This window comes from Vulpes lagopus, chromosome 15 (assembly GCF_018345385.1).
Source record: "Vulpes lagopus strain Blue_001 chromosome 15, ASM1834538v1, whole genome shotgun sequence".
Lineage (NCBI taxonomy): Eukaryota > Metazoa > Chordata > Mammalia > Carnivora > Canidae > Vulpes > Vulpes lagopus.
In genome coordinates, this window is record NC_054838.1 from 14,505,289 (window position 1) to 14,518,989 (window position 13,701).

The 13,701-nt window shown below is 40.7% G+C and overlaps 1 protein-coding gene across 12 annotated transcripts in view; it reads right to left on the bottom strand.

The window, feature by feature from the left end:
- LOC121476354 (F-actin-monooxygenase MICAL2) overlaps window positions 1-13,701 on the bottom strand; it is a 225,678-nt gene that overhangs the window by 15,270 nt on the left and 196,707 nt on the right. For all 12 annotated transcript variants that reach the window (XM_041730300.1, XM_041730298.1, XM_041730308.1 and 9 more), the window contains 2 exons: window positions 13,174-13,266; window positions 10,389-10,482 (listed from right to left, as the gene is read on the bottom strand). In XM_041730300.1, coding sequence (XP_041586234.1) covers window positions 10,389-10,482; window positions 13,174-13,266 — 187 coding nt within the window. The remainder of the gene's footprint in view (window positions 1-10,388; window positions 10,483-13,173; window positions 13,267-13,701) is intronic.

Consider the following 13,701-nt stretch of genomic DNA (forward strand, 5'->3'; position numbering starts at 1 on the left):
GGGATCCCACAAATGTAGTTTCTGAATTAGGGGCTTATCTACTATTTTCCTTTATCATGTTTAAAGACTAACACCTAGAGGTCATAAAGATTCTTCTTAACTTTTCAAGTTTCATTTTTCATATTAAAATCTTTAATTCTTATGAAATTGTTTGTATGATGTAAGGCTCAATTTCATTTTTTTTCCTCTGTTGAAAACCACTTGTCCCAGAATCACTTATTTCCTGTGATCTGCAATGCTACTGTAGGCTTATATCAAGATTTTGTATATGTGAGATTATGTTTGAGTCTTTTGGTGGCTTTCAATGAAGCACTAAAATTGGCTATATAAAGGTTGTGTACATTTTTTGTTTGATTTTCTCCTAGGTAGCATATATTTTTATGCTAAGCAAGTGAGGTCTTTGTTCTTTCATTTTTAAATTGCTTTATGCTGAGATCTAGAATGAGATTTTTCTTTTTCTTGCTTTTTCTATTTTAAGCTTATATCCAATTGCTTTTTCTATTTTAAGCTTATATCCAATCACCATCATATAGGCTCTTCATATTTTTAACAATTTATTTGTGCATTTTGAGGGGCTTTTCATGTGGATAATTCTATTATTTGGAAACAGCAAAAATGTGTTTCTTCCTTTCCAAACCTTATGCCATTTTTCCCTTGTCTTATTGTATTGGTTAGGATCTCCCGTGCAATGTTGAAGAGAAAAGCTAGGCATTCTTCTCTTATTTCTGATTTTTAAAGAAATGCTTCTAATATTTTACCATTCAACAGTGATGTTTGCCACAGCATTTTCAAAGATATCCTTCAAGCTAAGAACATTCTATCCTGTTCTGTTCCTTTTTTTGCTAAAAGTTTTTGTCCCAATGAGTGTTGGATTTTGACAAATGATATTTTCTTATTATATTGAAAAGACTATATGGTTTTCCTCTTCCATTTGTTAATATGGTGATTGTTAAATCACCCTTAGTTTGCCAAGTTTAAAAATTAATTACATTAAATATTCATTTGTATTCTTTTATTTTTTGAATCTGCTATATCTATGGTTAGTACTGCCTTTTTTCATTCCTAGTTTGTTTATTTCTGTCTTCTATTTTATTTTAAAAAATCAATTTAAGAGAGTTGCTTCTAGTGTTTTATTAGTCTCTTCAAAGAACCACCATTTCGCTTGCTTAATCCTTTCCCTTCTACAATGACTCTCTATTTCATTTCCTTCTGCTTATTATCTACTTTCTTAGGTTTATTTTGTTTTTGCTTTTTCTAAATTAAGTTGAAACTTAACTCATTAACTTTCAGCCTTTCTTCTTTTCTAATAAAAGTATTTAGGGCAATATCTCTTAACATTCCTTTCACTGCATCCCCTGAGTTTTAATCTACTGTTCTCCTTTTCATATTTGGTATACTTTAAATTTCCAAGTATTTCTAGAAATATCCATTTGATTTTTTTCTTTGAACCATGAGAAATGTATCTTTTAACTTCCCAAATGCATGGTTTTAAAAAATATCTCTAGGCTACTGACTTCTAAGTTAGGTACATGGTCCTATAGGATGTGGTCTGTATAATTTAGGTTCTCTGGGATTTATTTTATGAGCTAATATGATCAATTTTTGTAAATCATCATGTGAACTTGAGAAAAATACACATTCTCTAAGTTGGGGGTACAGGGATTTAGAAATGTCTTTTAAATTAAGGTTATTAGTTGCATTGTTCACATTTATACTAATGTTTAGTCTGCTTGACTATCACTTGAAAGATACACTAAAATCTCCTGCCATGGTAATAGAAATTTCTCCTTATAGTTTATCATTTTTTTGTTTTATATATTTTCAGCCTATTATAGTCAATATATACACATTTAAAACTGTGATATCTCCTTGGTGAGTTGATCATTTAAAAATTTTGTAGTAATATGGGGTGCCTGGGTGGCTCAGTTAGTTGGTTGAGCTTCTGATTTGGGTTTCGCTCAGCTCATGATTGGGTCCTGGGATCAAGCCCCTCATAGGACTCCTTGCTGAGCATGGAGTCTGCTTGTCTCTCTTCCTGTCCCCCTCCCCCAACCCACCAACTCGTGCTCTCTCTCTCACTTTGAAGTGAATGGATAAATAAAATCTTTTAAAAAATAAAAATTATGTAGTAATTTTATTCCTAATCATTATTTTGGTATTAAAGGCTATTTTATCTGCTTTTAATGTAATTACCTCTAGAATTTTTTTCAATTTCTTAAGTATTTTTGTTATGGAGAATTTAAAACACAACAAATCATCCCCAGCTTTATTTAGTTAGTATAAATTTAGCTATCCTTTTTACTTTAACACTTTTTGTATATTTATGTTTTATATGGATTTGCTAAATGGCATACAGTTGTCTTTTTCATTAACTTTTGTTATTATTACTGAGATATTTGGACTCACTTCAATGTCTTTGTGCTTTTTATCTTCTTAAAGTGCTCTTTTATTTTTATTTGGAATTGAGTTGGTATTTTTGTTTGACTGATTATTATTTTTAAAAATTTCTTCTCCCTTTGTTTCCTCCAGCAGATTTGGAAGGTATATACTTTATTTCTATTGTTTTATGGATTATATTTAAATTTAAATAGGTATTTTTAATATCTTAACAAAATTTAAACTTATTATCTTAGCCTTCTTTTAAACAATATAAGGGCCCTGGAACACTTTATTTCCAATCATTCAACTCCAAACTTACATCTATTTTAGCCTAGTACTTCAGTTCTGTTTTAAAAATCCACATTATTTGGGATGCCTGGGTGGCTCAGTGGTGGAGCATCTGCCTTTGGCTCAGGGTGTGATCCTGGGGTCCTGGGATTGAGATCCCCATCAGGCTCCCCATGGGGAGCCTGCTTCTCCCTCTGCCTATGTCTCTGTCTCTCTCTATGTGTCTCTCATGAATAAATAAACAAAATGTTTTTAAAAATCCATATTTTATATTGACAATGTTTATTTGATTTGCTTACATGTTTATTATTCTTTTATTCACCATTTCTTCTTTCATATTTCAGATCATCCTTCAACTTATCTTTTTCTCCTTAAACTAGATTGTCTAGAATTTTGCTTATACATAGTTAACTCCATTTGAGAAAAAAAAAAAAAGAGCATTTCTTTATTGAGCACTTGTTTTTGAAATAAAAGTTTTTCTGTGTACACTGTTCTAGCTTGAGAGGTTTTTTTTCTAAAGCTGTTTGACACAATTATTCCACTGTCTTGTAACATCCATTATTGCTGTTGAGAGAAGGGATGTTAATAAAAATTTTGTTCCCTGTTAGATCTTTACTCTTTCTTTTAAAGACTCATTTATTTATTTAGTTATCTGAGACAGAGAGAGAGACAGAGACAGAGAGACAGAGAGAGACAGAGACAGAGAAACACAAGCGGGGGTGTGTGGACAGAGGGAGAGGGAGAAGCAGACTCCGCACTGAGCAGGGAGCCTGATGTGAGACCCTATCCCAGGACCCTGAGATCATGACCTCAGCTGAAGGCAGATGCTGAACTGACTGAGCCACCCAGGTGCCCCATATCTTTACTCTTTATCCACTTTGAGATCATCTCTGTCCTTGATGCTCTACATTTTTCCCTCATTGTGTCAAGGTAAAGGTGGATGTATTTCAAATTTATCTTGATTTAACCTCTGCATCTAGAGATGCATGTCTTTCACCCATTTGAGGTAAAAGAAAGCTAACATTTATAAAGCACACATTGGGTCTCAGACCCTTTCTAAATGGATTTTGTTGTCATGTTGCATACATTATCTCTTCAAATAATACACAATCTTAATTTTCTCTGTTTTCTCCTTCCAAGACTCCAATTGAACATATGCCACACCTTTTCGTATTATCTTCTATGTCCACAAACCATGCTTTCATATTTCCCATCTCCTTCTCTCTCTGTGCTGCATTGTGGCTCATTTCCTCAGATTATACTGTCCAGTTCACTAATTCTCTCTACTGTTGTGTCCAAGCTGCCATTTAGTACATTCACTGAGTTTTTCATTTCAATGAATATATTTTTCAATTTCAGACTCTCCATTTATTTATTTTTTTAATAGACCCTAAAAAAAAATCCCTGGCCATTTTCTCAACTTTTTATTTGAAAAAACATAAACCTTAAGGGTATAGCATTATATTTAGCTGTTATGTTTCTTCAATCTCTTATCTAGAACAGTTCCTAGATTCCCTCCCCACTTTTGTTTTCTTATAGCATTGACAATTGTCAGTTATTTTGCAGATTGTTTCTTAGTTTGTAATTGTCTGATTATATCCTTCTGGTTAAATTCAGGTTAAGCATTTCTGCTGCATAATGATGATATGTCTTTCTTGGTAGGTCATAGCAAGAAGCTCACAATGTTGACTGTGGTTACAGCTGGATAAAATGAAGGTGGGATTGCCTGTTCTCGTTTGTAGTATTTTTTTCTGCTTGCTCCTTTTCATGTGTAATCTATTTCTATAAATGTTTGACACATAAGACAGCATATTCTGTACTTAATAAAGTTGAAGATCTTGGCCATTAAATTTGTGTTTAAAAATATATATATAATTTATTTTATATATATAATATTTTATATATATACATATATATATAATTTATTTATTTGAGAGAGAGAAAGAACAGAATGGAGCTAGGAGCCTGATGTGGGGCTCAATTTCAGGACCTCAAGATCATGACCTGAGCTAAAGGCAGATGCTTAACCAACTGAGCCAGCCAGGAGCCCTAAATTTGTTGTCTTTGCCATTCTTAGTGGCTTACTTCCTTATGTTTTGTGTGATTATTTATTATTATCATCTCATAGTTTATCAAACTTAATTTGTCTGAATCCTGAGAGCAAAAACTAAAGCATAGTTTCTTTCAGAGGATCTATACTTGATTTTCAGGGAGCTAAAAGAACTGATGTGATGGGGGACTCTCAAGGTTAGCTTCCCTATTTTTTGTTAGTTTCAAGGCTTAAACTTTAAAACCACTGATATTTATCCTCAAGGCAACCCTGGATTTCTTTTTTATGCTTGCTTCTTTCCTGGCACACATAAGTTTCAGCATACTTTTCTTCTTTTCTTCCTTCTCCTTCTTGGCCCTGGGAGGCTTACCTCACTTACTTAAGAGCCAAGCAATATTTTTAAAAGTATACTTGTTGTAGTGGATGGGCTCTTACAGTATCTAGTCCATCATTCTGCTGCTCCCTGCTTCTTGGGAACTGCATTCTGTATTTCTCGCTGAGTTGGTCATTTGGTAATCTAGTTTCAAATATTTTTCTGGGTAAAAATTATTAGGACCATATTTTCTAAATCTGAAGGTTGCAAAAATTAATCTAATAGGTCATAACAAACACTAAAAATGAGACAGAATGGAAAGTACTAGTATTTTACATGTATCAAAATTCAGTATTATCTCTTGATGAATTTTATTCAATTATGTATTTAAATGTACTAACTTGTAACATAAAATGCATGTCTTGCTGCTGTCATGGTGCTTTTTTTGTATAAAGCTATGCTCTAGGGCACATAACTCTGAGACCTCCATGTCCCTAGAATCCATGGAGTGGAGAGAACTCAAGGCTTCTTTAGGATGACAATCCCAGGCTCACTCTCACTGGGCCCATCTTTGTTGTTAGGCCACTGACTTTCTATAGGGTGGCCACTGAGGCTGGAGTCAGAGGTGAACACATAATCAACGGATGATTACTATTTGTTGTGTAATGCAATCTGCAGTAGACCCTATGCATTCCTGGATATGTTATGCTGGGTGTGCCAAACTGCAAGGCCTAACCATCCTCCAACCCCGAGTCATTCCTGCAATCAGCCAAGTAGACGATTCCGAGAAGTAGGTCAGGATACCATAGTGTGACTACTGTATAACTACTTGTTTCTGGGGAGAGGGCTGGCTTGTTCAGTGCTTGTTGTAAAGGCTGCCAAGTACCTTGCCCTGAGCTCCTGTGCTGTGGCACAATCTTCTGTGTGCACAGCTGCCATCTGGGCCTACTGGGTCACACTGAAGTGCTTGGGTACAGGGCAACTTGTACCATGCTATGTTCCTGCTGTTTGCTGGACTCTACGTAAAAAAACTCCTGTCCTCTGATGCCCTGAATTTCACTGTTTACTTTTAGTTCATAGAATTGTGGCAAACTCATCCAAATCCCTAGCTTGCTTAGCCATCAACTTTGCAATCTTGTTATTCCTGGCCATTATCTATGAATGGCATTGGGATTCAAACTCACAAGTGTCTGATTCCAGTATCTGTGTTCTTTTCAGGATACCTCATTGTTACATTATCAAGGAAAATATTATTTCTTTTGTTTGTCAGCAGCCAATAAGATAAAAACCACAGAGTGTAAGCCAAACTACTTCCCTCTTCCTGGCTAGGGTTTCATTGTGGTTTCTGTCATGATAACATGTGCTCCTGCTGCCACCTGCTGGAAGCCTGGCACATCCTGCTATTTCTTTGTAAACTCCATCTTTGCAAAGGAGGAACCATCTGGCTCTCAAAAAACCTTACAAACAAACAAACAAACAAACAAACAAACACAAACAAACTCAATGCAGACAACCAGCTGGTAAACCTTACCCCAAAGTTGGTAAAGCTATAAGGGAAAAGTAATTCCCGTATGCCGCCCCTAGGGACAAATCTTTTCTCCTTCCAAGGTGCTCTCAGTTTCTATCAGATTTCACCTGCCTCCAGCTGTTGAAGGAAAGCACAGATTGTGTTATCCACACCATCTAAATTTGAATGGCGGTCTCTTGCAAAATTGGGGAATTCCATGGCTCTAGCACTTAACACTGACCACCACATTGATAACAAAGCAGTAGGTAACAGTGTCTTGACCAAGAGGCGTCTAAGTGGCTGGCAAAGCTTGGCTTATCTTCCTCATAGAGGGTGGGGCCCAGGGTAGTCAGACCCCTGCACATCCTGGTCTTTTACTCTGGGCAGTTGGAACCACCAGAGGAATCCATTCCCTTTTTCCAAGGACATCCATCCATAACACTTCTGCCCACCTCCCAACACACACCCTAAAGGACATCGTGACTTGTCATCTAGGGTGGGTTGTTAGATTTTTGTTTTTCTTTGTTTCCCTTTCCTTGACAAAATGGAGAACAACTCTTCCTGGGGGTAGGGGAGCTTATTTCTGACTGTTGGAAAGAAAGAAAGAAGAAATTGTTGTCACGACAATTAGGAGCTCATCAAAGCTTCATTTTGCTCATCAGCCATCATTGCCCTCCATCCTGCACCCCCGCATGTTCCTCTAATTCAATGCCCGCCTAATGAATAACTCCTAGGAACAAAAGAGCCTTTCAGGCTGGCGCATGTAATTATTAGAGGAGCCTTGCATAACTGTCACAGACTACTCATGTTTTCAGGCCTGTCTCTAAATTTGGTTATTCACAACCTTTATAGCTCAATATTATTGCCTAACTGTGATCATTTTCTAATTATCCTAATAATACCTATTAAATAATTCCCATTAAATCACTTGAACCAGAGCAGCACAGGCCAGCTCAAATACAACTTAACCTAATAAGCATCGGTCATTCATTAAGCACCAGGGCCATCTTTTAAAGGGGCTGAATAGAATATTAAACTGCAAGGGAATATTATTATTGCACAAATGTTATTACAAGTTGGAGTGTATTAATTTCGATGCCTGGTTTGCACATCTTCCATTTGGTCTCCTTTGGGGCCCATTCTCCTTGACTCTTCCAGGCTCCAGCCCCATGTTGAGCTGCATCTGTCACCCACGCAAGGACAACCAAGGCGAGGGAAAGGCCCATAGACTGAACAGGGGAATTGAATTACTAAGGATGTAAAGGGAATGAAGGGAATCCATCTTCTGGCTGGATCGACACACCTTTGAAAACACAAGCTGGCTTTCTTTAGCTGATCCTTCAAAATAGCCTTTCTTTATACTTGGAGGAGAAGGGGATTTTCAGAAGCTTTAAAAATGTGGTTTCTAGAATTTAAATTTCAAGCAGTGAAGACTAGCCAGTCAACTCTTTCACAGTGTATATGTGTGGATATTTAAGAATATTTTGTAAAAACGGTATCAGGTGGCATTGGTGCGACGCCTGCAAGGCAGTAGACCCTCTGGTAGACACTTTGCCCACCAACACCCTTAATTCTAAAACAACCTGGTAATGTGAGGATAATTAGCTCCATTTTTCATATAAGGAATCTGCAGGCTGAGAGGTTAAGTGATTCTCCTGGGGTCACACAGCCTAAATGCAATGGAGCAGAATTTGAACACTGGGCTCTCTGATACCTGTTATTTGACTCTCCACACCACACCTTCCCTCCCCAGGAAACTGAAACAGGCCCTAGCTTTGTTGGCATGTTGATCCTTTTCATTCTTAAGGCTCTCACTGAAATCTGTGTCTTCCCAGAGCCCAGTGCAGAGCCTTCTGGCTGGGGAATAAGGCTGTACGTCCAACAGGCGCGGCTCACTGTACCAAGAGTCCCGGCAACGGCTGTAGAGACAGGCCAGGACTCTCACTCCAAGCAGGAAACAGTTATTTTGCAATGAAGTCTATTCCTGGTAGGTGGATCTGGGTTATCTTTGCAAGGAAATGCACGATGTACTTTAGTAAGAAAAGGAACGAACACTTACTGTCCATCCCATGCCAGGTGCTATGTTAGGGCTTCCACACAAATTGTTTTGGCCAACGCTCACCACAAGTCCCAGAAACAGGTATGATGAGCCCTGCCACTTTACAAACCAGAACTGAGGCTCAGAGGGATAAAGTCAGACTCCAGCATTTCCCTGAGACTCCGAAACAGGGTAACCACACAGCTGGTGAAGCTCGCACTGCAGGGCCCCTCCCTGGGTCGAGGCCTTGCAAGGCTCCGGGAACACCCCTCACGACTTTGTCAGCGTGACTTTGCACAGGCTTCCGGCCTCACAAAATCTAGGTCTGCCCCTGCTGGTGTCATCACTCTCAGAACTGAACTCTTAAGGGAATCGAAATCCTAACCTTCCTCTATGTTGGCGAACAAATAGCGTGTTGTTTATGCAACTGCACGCAGAGATAGGTTTTCAGTGTCTGGTTTTTCACAGATTATATCCAAAATGCAGAAGGCTAGAGACATCACATCCGAAAACTAAAGAGACAATACCACCTCTCATCCACTAACTCTAAGGGGCCTTCCAATTCACCAGCCGTAAACTAGTGCTGAAGCAGCTTCCAAAATATGCGGTTTCTTTAGGCCAGCCCTCACCTCGAATCCTTTGCTGGCTCCTTGTTCACTGAAGCATTTCACATTTTTTTTTCACATTTGGCCTTTGCAGGTGCCATTCCCTCTTCCAGAACAATCTTCTCACTTCCTAAGTAAATAGGTGAACTCCTACTCCTTCTGTGGTTCCCATTGTAATGGGTTGCCCCTTCCAGGTGCTTAGCCTGAGCCCCTTCTCCCAAGATCAGTGAGGAACCTCATGACTATGCTCCCGTGCCCCTCTTCCCGAATGCTTGTTCCTATCATAACACTTGTCCTCGCGCGGTGCGGCTTATTTACTTACAGGTCTGCGTCCTTCAATGGACCATGAACCCCTCAAAGACAGAAACTGTGCCACGTTCATCACTATAGACTCACCCTCTGCAAGATTCCCACGTGGCAGGTCTTTACCAGAGGACTCCTGTTTGGATCTATCTAAGAGTCTGAAGCTATTTATTCGTGGGACACTTACCATTTCTTTTGCTAGGCAGGCAATATGCTAATTTATTTTCTTTATATATATATATATATATATACATATATGTATATATATGTATATATATATATAATTTCTCATTTAATTTTTATGTCAATTCTTTGTTTTTAAGATTTTACTAGTTTAGAATGAGAGACACAGAGAGAGGCAGAGATATAGGCAGAGGGACTCTGGGATCATGCCCTGAGCTGAAGGCAGATGCTCAACCACTGAGCTATCCAGGCATCCTTCTTTATATCAGTTCTAAGGGAAACCACAAATACCCCCATTTTAGAGGAGAAAACAAAAACTCATAGAAGTTTAGAACATGACCGGCCAGAGATACACAACTAGGAAAGGGAGAAACAAGGGCGTTGAGTCCCTCCCTGGGCTTTGACTCACTACCAACATTGCCTGAGCACCCAAACTGTTATCCTGAATTTCTCATAACCCCTGGCTTGCAAAGAACATCCACACTTGCAGAAGTGAGACTGGGCAGGCCAGAAAACCAGTGAGAAGGCCCACAGGCTGACCAGTTCCTTAGGAATTTCACCCCGGACCATCGGTTTGATTTGGGAAATGTGAAGCAGCTGTGGACCTGGCGCCCCAGGTCCTGCTATGGGTTCCACACAGTGACAGCAGGGTTGGATGGGCACTATTTTTGGACCACAGACGGGGGCCCGTGCCCACTTCCCCGATCTGCGGGGCTGCCTACCTGTTTCCCCTCTCAGCGCCTTCTCCAGCCTCACGCCTTGGATCTCTGAGGCCCTCTGCTGCTCCTCCACCTCCTCCAGCTGCCTCTGGATGGCCTGCAATGCCAGGATTGTGTGTCACACGGGGGCTCTCGAGGTGCCGAGTCACAGGAGGGGGTCGATGAAGAAGAAGGAGCCCCTGTCCCTTACGGTGTCCCTCCTTGGGTAAGGACCTCTGAATTCCCAGATAACTAGACCTTGACATTTCCCTCCTTCAGTGTGAAAACATAAAGCAAAGAGTCTGTATGGAAGCTCAATCTGCCCCCGAATAGACACGAAAAGAGTCCTCTATGACCAGATGTGCCCTTGGGCAGAGGATGCCGGGCTCCAGAGGTGGTTCTCATGGCTCCCAGACTCCTCTGAACCTTGGCCTCCAACTGGCCATAGCATCCACAGAGTGGCAGCTACTACTCAAACTAGGATGAGGTTCTAGGGGCAAACAGAGCACAGTCATGGTCCACTTTCCCAAGAAGAGCCAGCAACTACCTCCTGAGAAGTTGGTCTGGAGCTGGAGACCCCGGGCCAACTCCTGGGGCTTGCCGTGCCTTGCTCCATGTGTCCAGCTCCCGTCCTCAGCCATATAGCTTGGAACTTTTCTTTTAGTGGACCACAGGGCTAACACCCAGGGGCCTCTTAGTGTGGAAGTGCACAGTGGTTGTTCCTAGCAGATTATTAAGACAAGACCCAAGGTGTTGATCCCATTAAGGGACCACCTCACACTCTCCCTAGACTTACCATCAGCACCTGTTAACATTTGGGGTCATGACTGGGTTTGCATTTATGTACTTAGTTTCCCTACTGGCTATTTCTCTCTTGCCTGTACCAGGAAGAAAGATTAGGGGAAAGCCTTTCCCATGTACACTTTCTGTTCCCCATTAATTTCCTCTGCTTTTAAACAGCATGCTGCCAGAAGGCACATCTCTGGGCAGAACAGACTTTGCACCTGGCCAAACAGGTACAGCTGGCAGCTGTCTAGGCAGGTAGAATGTGCATATCTTCCCTCCCTCAACTCCCTGCACCTCTCACCCCCTCTCCTCCTTAACTCAACATCTTCCTGGTCTCCCCTGGATTCAGAGTACAATCACTGAAGTACCTCCTACCCTCTGAAGAGACGTGAACAGGGGTCGGGCCTGAGCAGCCGCCTGGCTCTTCTCATCCCAGCTAAGAGTGTTTATGTCCCAGTCTTTAATGCAAAATCTGAAATGGACGGGAAATCTATGTAACACTGTTGTAATTTCATCCCCTCTGCCTCTCTTCTAAAGACAATTGTATTTTTATTAATCCATCTCTTGATGGCATGATGTAGAATAACTAATGGAATTTAAATGACTTTATGACTGTCATGCATTGATGCCTATATGGTTGCTACAGACTGAATTGTTTCCGCTCCCCCAAATTCATATATTGAAGCCCTAACCCCCAATGTAGCTGTATTTAGAGATAGGGCCTTTAAGGTTAAATGAGATCATAAAGGGTGGGCCCCTAATGCTGTAGGACTGGTGACCTGATGGGCAGAAGTGACACAAGAGACATCTCTCTCTTTCTCTCTGCCTGGGCACAGAAAGAAGGCAGTGTCTACAGGTCAGGAAGAGAGGCTGCACCAGAAACCAATCCTGAAGGCACTTTGATCTTGGGTTTCCAGCCTCCAGAACTATGAGAAATGAATTCCTGTTGTTTAAGTCACATATTGTGCGCTATGTTGTTATGGCCGCTGAACAGGCTATACAATGGTCGTTCCTTCAAACCAAGGATGAAAATCTTAAAGACTTAGGGCCGCTGTGAGTGCCAACAGATGAGGCCACCAAAGGCTATCATGGTTCTCATCACCACCTGTGATCTGGAGGGAGACCATAAGGAGGAGGATGGCCAGTCTGTCAATTCATATCACCAAGACTTATCTCATTCTCACAAGGAAATCTGTTTCAGAAGTTGAGAGGGGACAGAGGGACTTTGTGGGTATTTTCCCCATCCACTAGGTGAAAGTGGTGGCTCCCTTGTCACTGTGAAGAGTAAATGAGTTCAGGTGAAGCGGCTTCCTTCCTCAGGAGGACTACATGGCCAGAAAAAGGAAGTAACTACAGAAAGGAATAGAAGGGAACACTGCATGAATATGAATGGTCATTCTAGTCCTTCTGTCCTAAAACGCTGCTATTCTTCAAGGTTACATCTGGGGTCCGAAGGGAGGTGGAGAATGCCTTGACTTTCTGCATCCTTTGTCTGCCTGTGACAGACATGGACAGACCAATTCAGGCAGAAATGCTTAGCGCTAACAATCAAGACCGGGAGTCTATACTGAAATGCTAGCTGCTTATGTTTTTGACTAACCTTGGAATAGAAACAGCTCCTAATAGATTGTCTGTTCAGCAGGGGCACTGTCAGGACGTCAGGAGAAAGTTGTATCCTCACAGAGGATAAGACTAAGGCCACTGCCATGTGGCAGTCAGGGCTTGGGATGGTTCCCAAGGCCATGTGTTGGCTGTCATTCCAGGCTCACTTGCAGGACACATGTTTGCAGATGGAAAGGCAGTTGGGAGTGGGCCAGCTCAACACCTAGGCTCTTCAGGCCCCATGGTCCCACCAGGGATTGAGTTAGAGCCTTTAGAATGAATCTGGTCATTCAGAGAAGAGAGATGGACCTTCCCCCAGCCCGTCTCCCCTAACACAATACAGACTTCCAAGGGCTTTCCAACCCAATTCCCAGGTCCCAGATGCCAGGCTCACTCACTCAAGTCAAGTTTGTTTTCTGACCTGAGCTTTATGAAGTCTTTTCAATTCTTCTTGCTTAACCAATTGTTTTGTTGCTTTCTCCAGTTTCCTTCTTCTTCTAAGGGTCTTCCTCTCCTACAAAAACCAAGAGAAGAAAAATTGTATCTGAGAAAAATGAGGTTAAAATCTGCAAAATAATGACACAGGCTTCTGCTTTCTCCAACCAAACCACTGTGTAGCTTCTAGAACAATGATGTCCAATAGAACTTCCAGCAATGATGGAAATGTCCTATATCTGTGCTAAAATATGTAAGCCACTAGCCACATGTGACTATTGGACATTTGAAATGAGGCTAGCATGGATAAGAAATTGAAATTTCATTTTAATAAACTCAAATATAAATTTAAATAGCCACATGTGGCTAGTAGGTGCTGGACTGGGAAACTGGTGTGTGTGTTTGGGGTTGGGAGTGGTATATATGTAGATGTAAAAGTGGGAGTGGCTTTATAGAGAATTGATTTGGTTCAGTTGAGGAAAAGAATAACACAAAAACTACATAGATGCTACCA